Below are 14,153 nucleotides of genomic sequence, written 5' to 3'. Positions count from 1 at the left end.
TAATGTTTCCTTCCTCAAGATGCTGCTGCTTGATATAATTAGTGTTCTTGCTTTTTGATTCCCTAGCTCTGGAACCTGCTACGGTACCTCTGGAGCTCTCGGTGCCCACAATCGGTAATTCTACTCTCCTCCAGTTGCTTTCACAGAATGTCACTTCTGCTTTTCCTACTCTCCACTCAGGCATGACTGCAGTTCCACCACTCCAACACAATTTCATTCCATGCTTTTCCTCACGTTTCCTATCTGGGTCTGAAGAGCCTGAAGATAGGAGACTTCTAGAAGAATCCTACCTGTGTGCTCCTTTAAGGAAGGTCTGTGGTCTTAGAAGCAACTTCTTGGTTCCCCACAAACCCTTTCTCCTTCCATGTCCTTCTGTTGAGAAAACCTTCTACTCTTTCTCAGATAGGGACTTCTGTGCTCATCCTGGACTTGACAAAGGGCGAAATTTTATTCTAGTGCCATGATTATCATTTCATTGCTTTACTCACTCAACTTGTAAGATCTTTTCCCTCTTAAAAAGCTGCATGAAATAATGGCTTCTTCAGCTTTCTGTTTCTTTGGAGAATGTTTTTGAGTATATTTTGATAACTAGAGGCATAAACACCGTTCTTGTTCTAGGGTCCAATATGAAAATAGTGTGGTCTTTGTAACTTGAGAACAGTAGAAGTCCCAAACTTGTTTTATTGTTTTGGGTACTAATGCTATTTGACTATTACTATTTCATTATAATTTCTCAGCATTGACAATAAATCTGCTTTACTTTGGAAAATTCCAGAAATCTGTAGCCACGTCACCTTCTGTATAATTTAAAGTGTTTATGGATTATTTTCCAGGTCTCCTACTAAGCAAGTTTCAAATTTCTACTTAATATTTTTATGCTGAAAAACCTTAGAATTATAAAACTATTGTACTTGTCATCTCTAAAATTACTTTTATAGAAAAAAGTCTTATTATCGTTCTATTACTTTGCTCAAAGGCACATTTTGAGCATTTCCTAAAGATTTTTCCTTTCTGAAAAAGCAGGAGAAATGGACACATTTCCCATCCTTCCCATGCCCCAGGAATTAATTTTGTTGTATATCCAATGAATTAATGTAGGATCTTTGCTCAAGCATATGTGTCTTTAATTATGACAATTATGGCTATGATCATTATGCTAATTTTTAATACCTTTCTCTTTAGCGTCAAAACCATCCAAAAGACCTAAAACCACACATAGACCAGATGCACCTCAAATCCAGCCTGGTAATCACTACTTTCACTGCCTTGATCTATAACTAGGAAAATGGTGTGTAAGTAACACTAATCTTGACATTCACAGTTCTGCTATGACACTAATTATAGGACCTTTTTTCCTTCAGATTCAAAACCACCAAAGCAATTACTTCCTAAACCCCAAACCCCAGCACAACCAGTTACGCCATCAACTAAACCCGGTAAACATGATTTCCAGTGCTTTAGTTTAAGAAGCTTTTTCTTTGGGAAATTGTTGTTGAAAATGTTTACAATTTACCATACTGTATGAAGCATGGAAACCAAAATATGATTTTGTTCATTATCTTTTCAAAGTAACTACATCAATTGTTAAATGAACAAACCAATGGGTAGGAAGTTAGTGAATTTTACATCTGATAGTCTGACAGGTTCCACTTTCTTAACATTTTTAGACTTTGTTTTCTGAATTTGGGTATGTAATGAATAGAAACCTGATTTTTCTGTACCTAGAACATATTTGAAAGTGATTTTAGCATTCACCACTAGGTAAGACTGGGAAGGCTTACACTGTGTTCATGCTTTATAGGCACATACTCAGAGATTGACTTTCTCTAAAATACCTTAATAACATTTTAAACAGCAATATTACCTAAGTGATTTCCTATGAAATAAAAAGATATAACAGTTCTAAAAATTCAACTGTTTTGCAATTGAAATTTTCTCCTAAGGTTCCAGTTAGTAAAATTCTGATTTAGTAAGAGTATCTCTCATAATAAGCTTATGAAGAAGGCAATTTATATCAACTTAGAATAAACCAATATCCTATGAATTAAGCATCAGTGAACACCTGAAAGTTTAGACCTCTTTATTTTTCTTACTTGTATCTGTTTATTTTTTATGATGCAGTCTTTGAGCCTGTTACATTTGAGACGGAAGCTCCCTCCCCAACCATAGGTAATGATGTCTTCCTTCTTGGTTGATGTTTCTCTGAGCTCGCCCCTCTCATCTCTATCATGAACTGTATTCTCTTATGTATACGATGGTCATTCATCATCTTTTTCATTCATTATTTTCAACAGGGAACTTTTCAACATCAAAAGACATTCTTACTTCTGCTGCTCAGTTTATAACCCCTGAATGTCATTCTTTCTTTGATCACCTTCAGAGGATTCAGATTCCTTGCAGCAACTGACGCTGTCAAGAGTTGCAGGGGCTGAGAGCACATCCATCCTACAATCCAGGAAATCTTTGAGATTTCTGCTTTTATGTGTCTATAGTTTATGGTTATGGGAGAGGAGCAGTTAAAACCTGGTTGGGGCTTGAGGCAATACCTAATTGTCCCTTTCTCACAAAAGTCCTTTCCTCTTTGATTCTGTACTATTCAAATGAACCAGGACATTTCTGCTGACAAATTCATCTTGTGACACTGATTTCCAAGCAAAACAGGGATCCCCTTTTTTGTTTGAAGGCAATCAGTTTTGGATATTGTTGCATCCTGTTGTGCTTGCTTTCTCCATCTCTTCTGTAGGCCATGTTTTCCATTAATTCCCTATAAGATGTTGTCACATGTGGCTTAAACCAACTGCTGTGACATATTAGTCACTGAAAGGCAATCTCCATACGAATGCTCACATCAGTATCATGAAAACACTGATAAGATGTTAAATGTTACATTTAGTCTTCTGGACTTGATGAAAAATAGAGATGCCAGTTTAAATCCAAGGAGTTACACATCACAATTAATTTCATATCTATGCATAATTCAATCATTTCAGAATATTATAGAATTATAAGAATCCTGTTTATATAGACAAAAAGTTGAATTATTACTCTTCAGACTTTTTTCTTAATCATCTCTATTGCCCACTTGAAGAATTATCTCCAAATTATGCATTTGAAATGAATAAAAAAGAAATAGAGTACCCCATTTATTATGGAGAAAAGGCACAAGTTTATCTTTTGCATAACTGTCACACATCTCCAATAAACAGGCTAATTGAGAACATTTTTAAAGATTCTCCTCACTACCGCAGTTCCTCAAAACAAATAACAATGGTGGTGAAAGCCTTCCAAATACTAACGGAAGCTTTTGCAGTTTTTCAGAGTAATTTAAAATACATATTAGACAACTGAGATGTTTTTGGAACGAAGTTTCCAATGTAGTTGGAATCAGGTAGTTAAATACAGATAAAAGCTTTTCATTGGCCTCATAGGGATGCAAAATACAAAAGGTATGTCTATTTTATGAGATAAATGGATACCAGAGTACAGCCAGTTATTAGAGACCAAATACTATTTTTACAGTGTTCAGAAATGCTTTTTAAACATTACAGGGTATTCATTTTCAAGATAATTTTCCTTCTTTTTGTATATTTCTTAAATCTCTATTGTTTATTGCTTTTGGTCAGTTCCTGCCACAGACCTTGAACCTGTAACTCTGAGAACTGAGAGTCCCATGACAACGTTGGGTAATGACTTTTTATGTCTTTAAGCAAGTGCATTTTCTGCCCATTGTCTAGTCTTGTTGCTAACTTGGTCAAGGGGTTTTCTTTTTCTAAGATTTTCTCATCGCCCTCTCTTGTCACTCAACTCTATTCTTCATTTTGAATATTGAGGATGTTTAAAAGAAGTTACTTGGTTAAGCCTGTATGCAGCTAGTATAGAGCATCTATCTTCCATATTATCCACCTTTATTGGTGCTTTACAGAGCCTGTGATTCTGCTCAGTGTTCTATGGCAAAGCTAAATTTCAAATACAATTAGGAGTGGCTACTCTAAATCATCAATTTTAACTCTATGGACATGGACAGAAGGTTGTGTTAAGATAGGGCATTTTTATTGTCTACCAATGATTTTAAGAAATGAAATGTGCTTATTCTAATGTTTAATGGGATGTATGTCTAAGGTAAATAATTTCTAAGTACGATCTCCCAAAAGCAGGTGAACCTTGGTCCCTCTCTGATATGGACGTGCTGTGTTTCTGGGGTCAGGATCCCTTTTGAAAATCTGACACTAATAATAATAAGCTTTTTGGATTATTAGAATAATGTTATATACTCTTTCTCAAAAGAATGGTCAGTGGACCCCCCCCCCACAATTTCTTGCATGTAGATGATAAAATTCCAAAACCAAAGAGATAAATTTATTAAGGCTTAAAAAAATCTAGCAGAATTTTAGAAAACCTAGACCCATGTATCATCCTTCTTGAATTTCTGGAGTTAAAAGACAACACTAACCAGTTTCCTTTCTTCAGCTCCAAAAACATCACAACGACCAAGAACACGCCGTCCACGTCCCAAACATAAAACCACACCGAGCCCAGCTGCATCTCAGAGCAAACTAGGTAAATATGTGGTTCCTGGTACCTGTGGAACCCTGTGGATGTGATTCTTGTGTGGCAGTTTAACTTGCCACCTAATAGCTCTTGGGACCCTTCAGTGTGAAAGCCTAAGTAACAGGAGCTCTATTTAAATAACTGTGATTTCCTTGTGCTGCTTGGTATCTTCTTGGCACCTTTGTATTTTATTTGCTTTCTCTGAAAAATCGTATTTTTCTCTTTGATGCTGGTTGATCAAAAACTTACCTAGTTAAGGATCTAACTAGCATATTTAGTTCACTTAGTCACACATTTTATTAAGTGCTACATTAGCATCTGTGAAAAATAGTTTAGAAATAACAAATGACTTCACTTGGTTGAGGAAAGAAATTTCTTATGTAGACACTGTTCATAAATAGATATAAAAGAATATGGGCAGAAGCAACATTTATTGAGTTTGACCAACTGTCAGGCACATAGTTAACTCTTAGAGAAGTAAAAGATTCACAAGCCGCTAAGTGTAATGTGGACCTCGAAATTTATAGAGCTTGTAGATCGGCTGTGGGGATAGGCAGGAATAGCATAAACAGAGGCGGGGAGGTACCATATGTGTGGGTGAGAGCAGAAGGATAGGAATTAGAAGGGCAACCTGATTGGGAGAAAGGGGAAAGACAGTGTTCACCTAGCTTATGCTGAGAAATTTTGGTCAGTGATACCCCTTTGAGATGGATGCCTAATTTCAGGGATAGGATTTAAGCCAATTAGCTACAGCATACTTTCTCATCCTCCTGGGGTCAGGCCTTTTCTGTCCTGATAACAGAGAAATGCACTGACAAGTTTTGCAGACCGAACGATCCTCTGTATCTTGTTCTTTTATATGACTTTGTTTGGACAGAAGTCTTGGTCTTCTTCCAAAGTGGACTCTCAACAACAACAACAACAACAACAAATCTGTTTTGGTTATTCATTACAGTATCTGCTTAAAAATATCAACTATTTCATCTATCATGACCTTGTTTTCCAGTAAATTATACTTTCACATTCTTTTCTCATAATTTTTAATCTTAATGTTACTAGACAGATGCCTAAAGATTTTTCTAAGCAGCGGTTTTTTGTTGTTGTGTTATCAGATAATATAAAAACAAAACTTGGAGCCCTGTGGAGATACTAAGGATATAACCGTTTCATAAGAACAAATATCTTTGTACCCTCACTTCAGAACTTTAAAATTTTTGCTTTTTAGTTGTAGAAACTGTGCCACCAGGTGAAGTTCATTTTCAAGAGAGTTTGATGACTTTTCTCATGTGTTTAACATTTCTTTTTTCAATTACTTTTGATCATTGCTTGCTACAGACTCTGAACCTATTAGTCCTGGGACATATTTAGGTAATGATCATTTATGTCCTTTAGCAAGTGCTTTTTCTTATTCATTGTCAAAGTTCTCTGTGGTGCTATATAGATGATGATGTCATAATTTGTCATCATCCTCTTACAGTATTCAGCTTACAGTATAAAAGGCTTTCTTTCTAACAGAAATGCGTATGGACTTAATAAAGACCACTATCTGCCCCACATCCCAGCTTCAGACTGCATCATGTCAATCTGAGTCTCAGTTGAAACAATACTGTGTGTTAGAGCTAAGGTCCGAATATGATTCTCCGTATATCCCCTCCTTAGACCACCAGTATAATATTATGATACCATGAATTTTCTTTAGGCCATCTTACTTTCTATATTTGAAGTTCTCCCTAACTTTTTTTCACTTCATGGATGTTTCAGCGAATTTTTTATGCTTATTCTAGTAAATTACCAAGTGGAAAATTTGCCCAAGCTTAGTCATTTTAAATTATAATTAGAAGTGAATACCCTAGGGTGGTTTGAACTTCTCTCACATCATCATATTTTAGGAGCAATTTGTAACCAGTTTTGGATTAGGGACACTTTCAAAGAAATGACAGTTCCCCATCTTCATTTCTTAAACATAATTGTATTATAATTTTTAATCTTTGGCGAACTCTTAATTTTAAAAGGAAACCTATTAATATACTAAAGGAGAAAATATCAAACCAAAGTAGCAAAGCTTTCGCCACTCAAACTGACAAATTTTAGAAAGCTTAGCTATGTGATATCATTTTATTTAGAGTTTATGGAGCCATCAACACTATACTAATCCTAAATTTTCTTCCTTCAGCTACAACAACAAAGAGACCTCGTCGTCCACGCCCCAAAGCTAAAACCACATCCCATCCAGAAGTACCTCAGACCAAACTGGGTAAATATGTGGTTTCCAGTTTAAGGAATTCAAGCAGTCTACCCCAGTTGGGACCCTAAATTCTGAGGATACCTAGTCTAATATAGTATCACAAACAGAGGTTCTTCCTTACCTTTTTATATCAAATGCCACTCTTTTTGCTAAGGACTTAGTCTCTCAGCGAGTGTAGTATCCGCTTCCTTTTGGCTATCTGTAGTATGTGCAGTAAACAGACCTTAGGGTGACCCCCTTCTCCCCACCCTTGCTTCGTCCCACTCCCTTAGTTCCTGCTCCTTGGTATTAAACATAGTGTAAGCCATCTTTTCCCTGCTCTTTCCACCTTAGAAGGCATAGAAGCATTATTTTTACTGGTAAAATGGATTTTCTGACATTTCATGCATTCATAAAAATCTCTTTGGTTTCTCTCATTGATTTTGATCAGTTCCTACCACAATCTTTGAACCAGTTATACTTAGAACGGAGGCTCCAGTGACCACACTAGGTAATGACACATTATGTCCATCAGCATCTGCTTTCCCTGCTCATTTGAAACCCATTTCATCACCTTCATAACCATAGCTGCTTCTGCTTCACAGGACTCGCATGTCATCCTCTATTGTCATTCAGTTACTCTTAATATATTGGAGAGTATGAAAATCACTCATTTGTTTTTAAAAGAGCCAAATACGAACTTAGTCTAGAATATGCGTCTGCAACATAATGCGTGTGAATTTATGGCATCTCACCTCCATGTAACCTATTTTTGTTTCTGAGTTTCAAACATATGGGGGTTGGGGGTGAAGATATCTATCCTTGATCTAAGCTGAGTATTGTCACAGCTGTTACAGTGTGACATAATTCTTGAGCAGATCTAAGTTCCTACATTTTTATTTTGTGCATGATATTGGTTTTGTTTTGCCATTTCAGGTAATGATGTGGTCTTCTTTCAGTAAAGGGTGAAATAGGAAATATGCTCAATGCTAATGAATTTAAAGTGCCATCATTAGTTTAAATTTACCCTACACCTTCTCCACCACCGCCATAACTCAGTAAAGTTTTGGAACTTTTTTTCATTTAGAGATCCTTATGAAAATATCCTTGATATATAAACTCATGTTTCTGTGTAACTTTTGTCTTCCAGTGTAGTGTAAATGACATAAAGAGGCAGTTATTGAAATGGAAGCAAATATTTTAAGCTCAAAGGAAAAATCTTCTGACACTTCAGAAAATAGAACTAGTATACTCCTATCCACAGCTTCTAGCCCTAAGAACACTCTGTTAACCTGAGGTTTTCTTCCTTCAGCTCCCAAAGCGCCTCAGCAAACTCATCATCCACGTCCCAAACCTGAAACCACAGGGAGTCCTGAAGCCCTTCAGACTGAACTGGGTAAATGTGTAAATCCTGGTTAAGCCCATCCCGTGGGGTCCAGAGAAAGTGAGGGAGCAAGTCAGAGTTAGCAGCTTTTTCTACTCTAGAGTAGCCAGTGGGAACGTGGTTGGAGGGCTTTAGGTGGTAGCTGAATTTCTTACTCTTGTGAATTAGAATCTTCTCTCTAAATGTTTGATTTCTCATTCAATTCTATTCATCCTTTAAATATTGAACGTATGTGGTAGAATGAAATAGCTATAGAACGAATGTATGTTTGGGTAAATAAGAAATTGTTGTTGTTATGTGCCAGGCACTATTGTTAGTACTTCATTTTTTTCCATTTTTTTCCATTTTTTTAATTTGAATTCAATTAATTAACATATAATGAATTACTGGTTTAAGAGGTAGAGATTATTTCTTGTTAACTACAAAGTTAAGGCATAATGAAGGTCTAGGGCAGAAGTTGGCAAACATTTTCTATAAAGGGCTAGATAGTCAATATTTGGGGCTTTGTGAGCATATTTTGCATATTTTTCCTTTTTATTTTACAACCACTTAAAAAATGGAAAAAGTCACCCTTAGCTCTCATGGGCTATATGAAAATAAGCCATGGGTGAGATTTGGCCTATGGGCCATCATTTGTCAACCCTTGATTTAAAGAAACAATAACCAGGGAAGGATTGAGTGTTGAAATCACTGTAGATTTGGATGATTGGGGAGAAGGAGGTTGGAGAAGTACAGAAAAGAAGGACATGTGTGGAGGGCCAATGAGGAGAGAGAGGCTTCTCTGAGCAGTTGAGGCTGTCAGGTTTCTAAGTGTTGATCAGAACATTTCATTAAGGCTGCTGCAGCTAAATGGGCCCAAAGGACCAGTTGAAAAGGTATTTTGAATGTTGGACTTAGGAGTTTGAATTTCCTGTAGGAATCATCAGTATCTGTATATGGTCATGCTTTCCCTGCTTACCCTGCTAAAGCTCAGACTGAGAGCCTGTCCCTTATCCTGCTCTCTTAAGAGCCTAATCCTAATCCTAAAGCCTAATCCTGTTAGGCAAAGTTCGTTGTCTCTTTCCAAAGATGAGTTTCCAGCAAGATTGGCATGGTCTATTTTGGTACACTAGGTATTTTGTACACTGACACTAGGATCATGAAAGAGTGAGACACTTCACGGGCACTTCACAGGGACAATTGTCTACTACAAAGATAACCCCTACTAAGTGATAAATTGGTACCCAAGTGCAGAGAGACTCCATATCCCTCAACTCAGAAAGTTAATAGATTTTGCTTTGTACTCTAGACGAATTATTACTTAGGTGCAATTATTTTTGCAGTTCTGAGACTGTATAAATGTTTAACATTTATTTTTTTTATTTTTTTATTTTTTGGGGGGTCAGTTCCTGCTATAGTCCTTGAACCAGTCACTCCTATGAAAGGGGCTCCAGGGACTGCATTTGGTAATGCCACTTTCTAACCTTCAGCAAGAGCTTTTCCTGCTCATTGTCAAATCCATTCCACTCATTGTCATTCACTTACATTCTTTATCTTTTGAGTTGAACATGCATGAAACAAATTACTTCTTGTTCTTAAGAAATTCATGCCTGAATCTAGTTTGGGATATCTTCCCGCCCTGTAACTTACTTTAAATTTTTTTCATGCCACCTTCTATTTTCAGCTTAATCTGAATTCTCTGTTAAGGCAAATTTCATATATTCATGTGAGCACCTGATCCTGATCTATGCTAACCAAGCTGTGACAGGGAAGTTTCTTAATATATCCTTTGTACATATATCTTTTTTATCTACCTGTTTTTTTGTTAACTTTTGAGTAACATGTTTTTAGTAAATTGTCTGACAGATAATGTAGTCAAGGATAGTAAGTTTAAATAGTAAGTCCCATCCTTAGGGTAAATCTGACTACCCCTTTCTCTCCACCATAGTTTAGAAATGATTCTTAACCTTTTTAATGCAGTGGGGGGACCCTAGGAGAATATGATAAAGGGGTGCCTGCCTAGCTCAGTCAGTGGAGTGTGTGTCTTGATCTTGGGGTCACAGGTTTGAGCCCCAAGTTGAGTGTATAGATTATTTAAAAAGTAAAATCTTTAAAAAAATGATAAAAAATACCAATCTTGACTCTCTGAATTAATAACTTCATTTTTATGTCAATTTTGCCCCCCAAAGTATCAATAACAGAAGAAGATACAGTAGCACAGTAGGGGCAAATTTTTCACACTAGAAACATAAATTTTATGAAAGTCAAGAAAAATCTGTCAAGCTGTAGAAAACAAAGAATTTTTTTAAACCTCATAATTTGCAGAACCATAAACTTTATCTTTTTCTACTTCCAAAAACATCCCAATGGACACTTCATTCACAAACCAAACTTAAAACCACCCCAAGTCCTGATGAACTTGGGACTACACCAGATGAAACCTCAGTCCTTGGTTTCAGGAGCCTGAGAGCCTGTTACTGGCTGAAAGTGTAAACCCATATACCCTCTAGTGAGGGAATCATGAAGAGTCCTTCCCCCTTCAGGGTTGGCGAGTAGTACATGTTTGGAAGATACATAATGTTTCCTCTACCTCAGGGTAATAGGAAACACGTTTTACTTCATCTTCAGGCTAGCTGAACACAGAACCTTTTCCTGCATAAAAAGCCTACAGAAGGAAAATAAGGCAGGGTGTTTTTGCAAATTGAAGATTTTGGGGGGTATTTCAACATTAAGTGTTAGACTCATCATATGAGGTCTTAAAGAAGTGAACCATCGTTTTGGACCTCAGTAGATCAGGAAAGGAGTTTAAGTCTTGATGTCACATCAGAATTTGTACAAGTGGACAGGTGAGAGTGAACAAAGACAAAAAATATATATATATATATAGCGGGAACTAGAGGGGCAGAGGTTCTTCTTCTTTGAAGAGTCAGTCAAAACCTCTTGTTGGTGATTCCGCATTTGGATAAAACCACAAGAAATTGAAGGAGGGCTTGAATGTTCCATTCAGGAGTCCAATGTTGTTCTCACGAGCATGAGAAAACTTTTCTTTCCACACTGGATGAAGTTTTCCCTGTACCGAGAGTGGACGGTTGCTTTACTGGATGCCAAAGACTGAGTGGTGCCCCTGACCTAGTCCTCTTGAATACCTTTCTTTGGACACAAGTCACAAGATCTTTCCAAAGCTGAGTTCTCAGCAAGATCATCATAGCCATTTTTGGTTATTTGTGTGATGGCTGCTTGGATCTGTAGGAACTCTTTATGCAACCATAATTTGATAAACATAGTAGATGTCTTCTTTATTCAGCACCCACTAAAATGCAAGTTAGTCTTTTACATGCTTTTCAAGATGGTTAGGAATGTATTTAGGTAAAAACCTAAAAATGTCCTAGAGTCTACCATGTTAGATGCAAATAATCAAGTACTAACTAGTAGAACGGTTTCCCTCTTGTGGTGCTAAACAGAGACTACAAGTAATGACTATCTCGTGAGATGGAGAAGTCCTGAACTGTAGTTTAGCAAAGTCTGGACAAAACAATTGATTTCCCTTTGTACTAGCTTGCTAAGGCTGCCATAACAACATAGACTGGGTGGCTTAAACAATAGAAATCGATTTCTCACAGCTCTGGAGGCTGGAAATTTAAGATGATGGTATTAGCAGTTTTAATGTCTCCTGAGGCCTTTCTCCTTGGCTTGTAGATGGCCTCATTTTGCTGTGTCCTTACATGGCCTTTCCTCTGTGTGTGAGCATCCCTTGTGTGTCTCTCTAATAAGGTCATCAGTCATGCTGGATTAGGGACCTACTCTTAAAACCCCATCTAATCTTAATTGCTTCTTCAAAGCTCCTATCTCCAAATGCAGTCACATTTGGGAGTTAAGGCTTCAACATAGGAATTTGGGGGAGACAGAGTTCACTCTACAGTCCACTTCATCTAGAAATAAAGCAGTAATTCTAGATGAAATGTCACACTGGCAAAATACATTTTGAAGTGAATTTCATAGCTCCTTATACATTTTTTAAAAACCTCTTTTGCTTGTTTTATTACTTCAGTTCCTGTTACAGACCTTGAACCTGTTACTCTTAGAACTGAGACATCTGGGACAATATTAGGTAACGATTCTGTGCAATTCCCAAATGCTTTTGCTGCTCATTGTACATTCCATTCAGTCTCCATTTCCTGGCTTTTCCTCCTTCATGAGACAGCCACCATCATCCTCTGTTGCCATTCAGTCACTTCATCTGAAGAATCCTGAAGCCTCTTAAAAACAAGTTTCCTTTTGTTTTTATGAGAGCAGACATTAACTTAATCCAAAACATTGGTGCCATTTGGTACGTTTGTCATTGTCATGTTATCTCGTGCTTCGTTGAACAGTGTTCTGTGTTAAAGTCAAATTTAAAACAAATTGGGATCTGTTTCTTATCTAGGCTGATCAACAGTAATAGCTATTCTTAGCTCCTTTGCCCATCTAGGTTGCTAAGTTTTTAAAAAATTATTTGCATGGTATGTTTGTTTCTTTGTTGGTGCTTTAAGTAATGACATGTTTTATTACTAACTTGACAAATAGGAAATTACCTAAATCCAAAATTTTAAATTATAAGTCCTCAGTGTGACCCTAACCTCCCCTCCCTTGCACCAGAGTTGAGCCCTCCTTCCCATTTTTTCCCCAATGAGGAAATTCTGTGAATGTTTAATTACAAGTGCTAATCTTTATGCCTTGAATGAACAACTGAATGTATATATACATGAGCTTGCCTGCAAAATACCAACAATGATAAGAAGACACATTGGCATAAAAGGATTAAAAATATTAAATTACAGAAAATTTCCTGTAACTTTTGAAAATCTTAATAGCTCTTGGAAAAACCTCTCCTCAGAATCCAGAGCCTTAAGACCTAGAGTAACACAAAGCTTTTCTTTCTTCAGCTACTAAAACATCACAAAGACCCCGTCGTCCACGTCCCAGACCTAAAACCACACCAAGCCTTCAAGTACCTCACACCAAATCCGGTAAATGTGTGATTCCTTGGTTTAAGGGTGAGCCCAAGTAGTCCCAGTAGGAACCCAAAACAGTGCCAAGCTGTTAGTGACTCGAAGTGTGAGGTCATGAGCCATGATCAGTAATGTCTGCTTTGCCCAGGTGTCAGAGAATGTGGCTGGGAGCAATATATTTGGTACCAGAATATCTTACTCTATGTGAGAGTCTTCTTTGATATGCATTTAGTATATTTCTTGCTATCAACTTCCTTTCAAATTTTAATTATACATCTTCCTTAGCAGAGCCAATGTATTCAGTTCAAGTAAACAAAAAATTATAAGTCCCTTGTATATTTCTGGACCAATATTGACAATTGTGGGTGATATGCCAGCAGTGGGAGACTTTCTAAAACAGTAGAGTTGGGTATATGTTTGCATGATACATTAAATATTGACCTTGCATAGGAAAAGATCAGGTCGACTAGACTTGAACATTGGGCCTACTACAGGATTTCAGTGAATGGAGGGAAAAGTGAACCAAGGCAGAAGGGCTAGACATGTAAGGTGGTAGAGCGGTAGCCACAATGGCAGTCCAGTGTGCCTAAAACAGAAGGTCCTACTTTCAGATGGCCAAAACAAGGTTATTGATGATGCTGCATTTGGAAGAGTCCAGAGAGCCAACTGAAAGAGAATTTTGAGGACCTAATTCAGGAGCTTAGATTTGATACAGAGACATCAACTGTCTTTGATTTCTGCTTTATCTGGGCTTCAGCCAGACAGATGCTCTCCTGAGTATTACAGACTGAGTGACCATCTTTATTCTGCTCTCTTATGCCATGGTTTGGATGAGTTCTCAGAATGATCAATATAGACCACTTCAATGATTAACTTTTATATCTGTTTCAAACTTATAAACTGCTTATTGTATCCATGTTTACTTAAACATAGTAAGTGCACATTTTCAGCTTCCATAGAAATACAGATTGATCAGATTTTTTAAAAGACAGTTTCTTTTCTAACTGCATGTTAGGTCAATGAATAAGAA

General features: G+C 37.0%; 1 protein-coding gene across 37 annotated transcripts in view; it reads left to right on the top strand.

Annotated features, from left to right (window-relative positions):
- Nucleotides 1-14,153, top strand: part of ABI3BP (ABI family member 3 binding protein) — a 241,306-nt gene that overhangs the window by 145,423 nt on the left and 81,730 nt on the right. For 26 of the 37 annotated variants that reach the window (XM_064582027.1, XM_064581586.1, XM_064584048.1 and 23 more), the window contains 11 exons: nucleotides 67-114; nucleotides 1,183-1,245; nucleotides 1,362-1,436; nucleotides 2,122-2,169; nucleotides 3,624-3,683; nucleotides 4,468-4,557; nucleotides 6,722-6,802; nucleotides 7,224-7,283; nucleotides 8,085-8,168; nucleotides 12,184-12,243; nucleotides 13,058-13,141. The exons of 1 other annotated variant lie outside the window; for it this stretch is intronic. In XM_064582027.1, coding sequence (XP_064438097.1) covers nucleotides 67-114; nucleotides 1,183-1,245; nucleotides 1,362-1,436; nucleotides 2,122-2,169; nucleotides 3,624-3,683; nucleotides 4,468-4,557; nucleotides 6,722-6,802; nucleotides 7,224-7,283; nucleotides 8,085-8,168; nucleotides 12,184-12,243; nucleotides 13,058-13,141 — 753 coding nt within the window. Of the gene's footprint in view, nucleotides 1-66; nucleotides 115-1,182; nucleotides 1,246-1,361; nucleotides 1,437-2,121; nucleotides 2,170-3,623; nucleotides 3,684-4,467; nucleotides 4,558-6,721; nucleotides 6,803-7,223; nucleotides 7,284-8,084; nucleotides 8,169-9,541; nucleotides 9,602-12,183; nucleotides 12,244-13,057; nucleotides 13,142-14,153 lie in introns of all 37 variants that reach the window. 10 more of the 37 variants (XM_064584143.1, XM_064584241.1, XM_064584390.1 and 7 more) reach the window with 8 other exon arrangements.

The sequence above is a fragment of the Mirounga angustirostris genome, unplaced genomic scaffold, assembly GCF_029215605.1.
Source record: "Mirounga angustirostris isolate CCGP_5_RB_7025 unplaced genomic scaffold, mMirAng1.0.hap1 SCAF_1, whole genome shotgun sequence".
In the NCBI taxonomy this organism is placed as follows: Eukaryota; Metazoa; Chordata; class Mammalia; order Carnivora; family Phocidae; genus Mirounga; species Mirounga angustirostris.
This window is presented reverse-complemented; position numbering and strand designations above follow the sequence as displayed.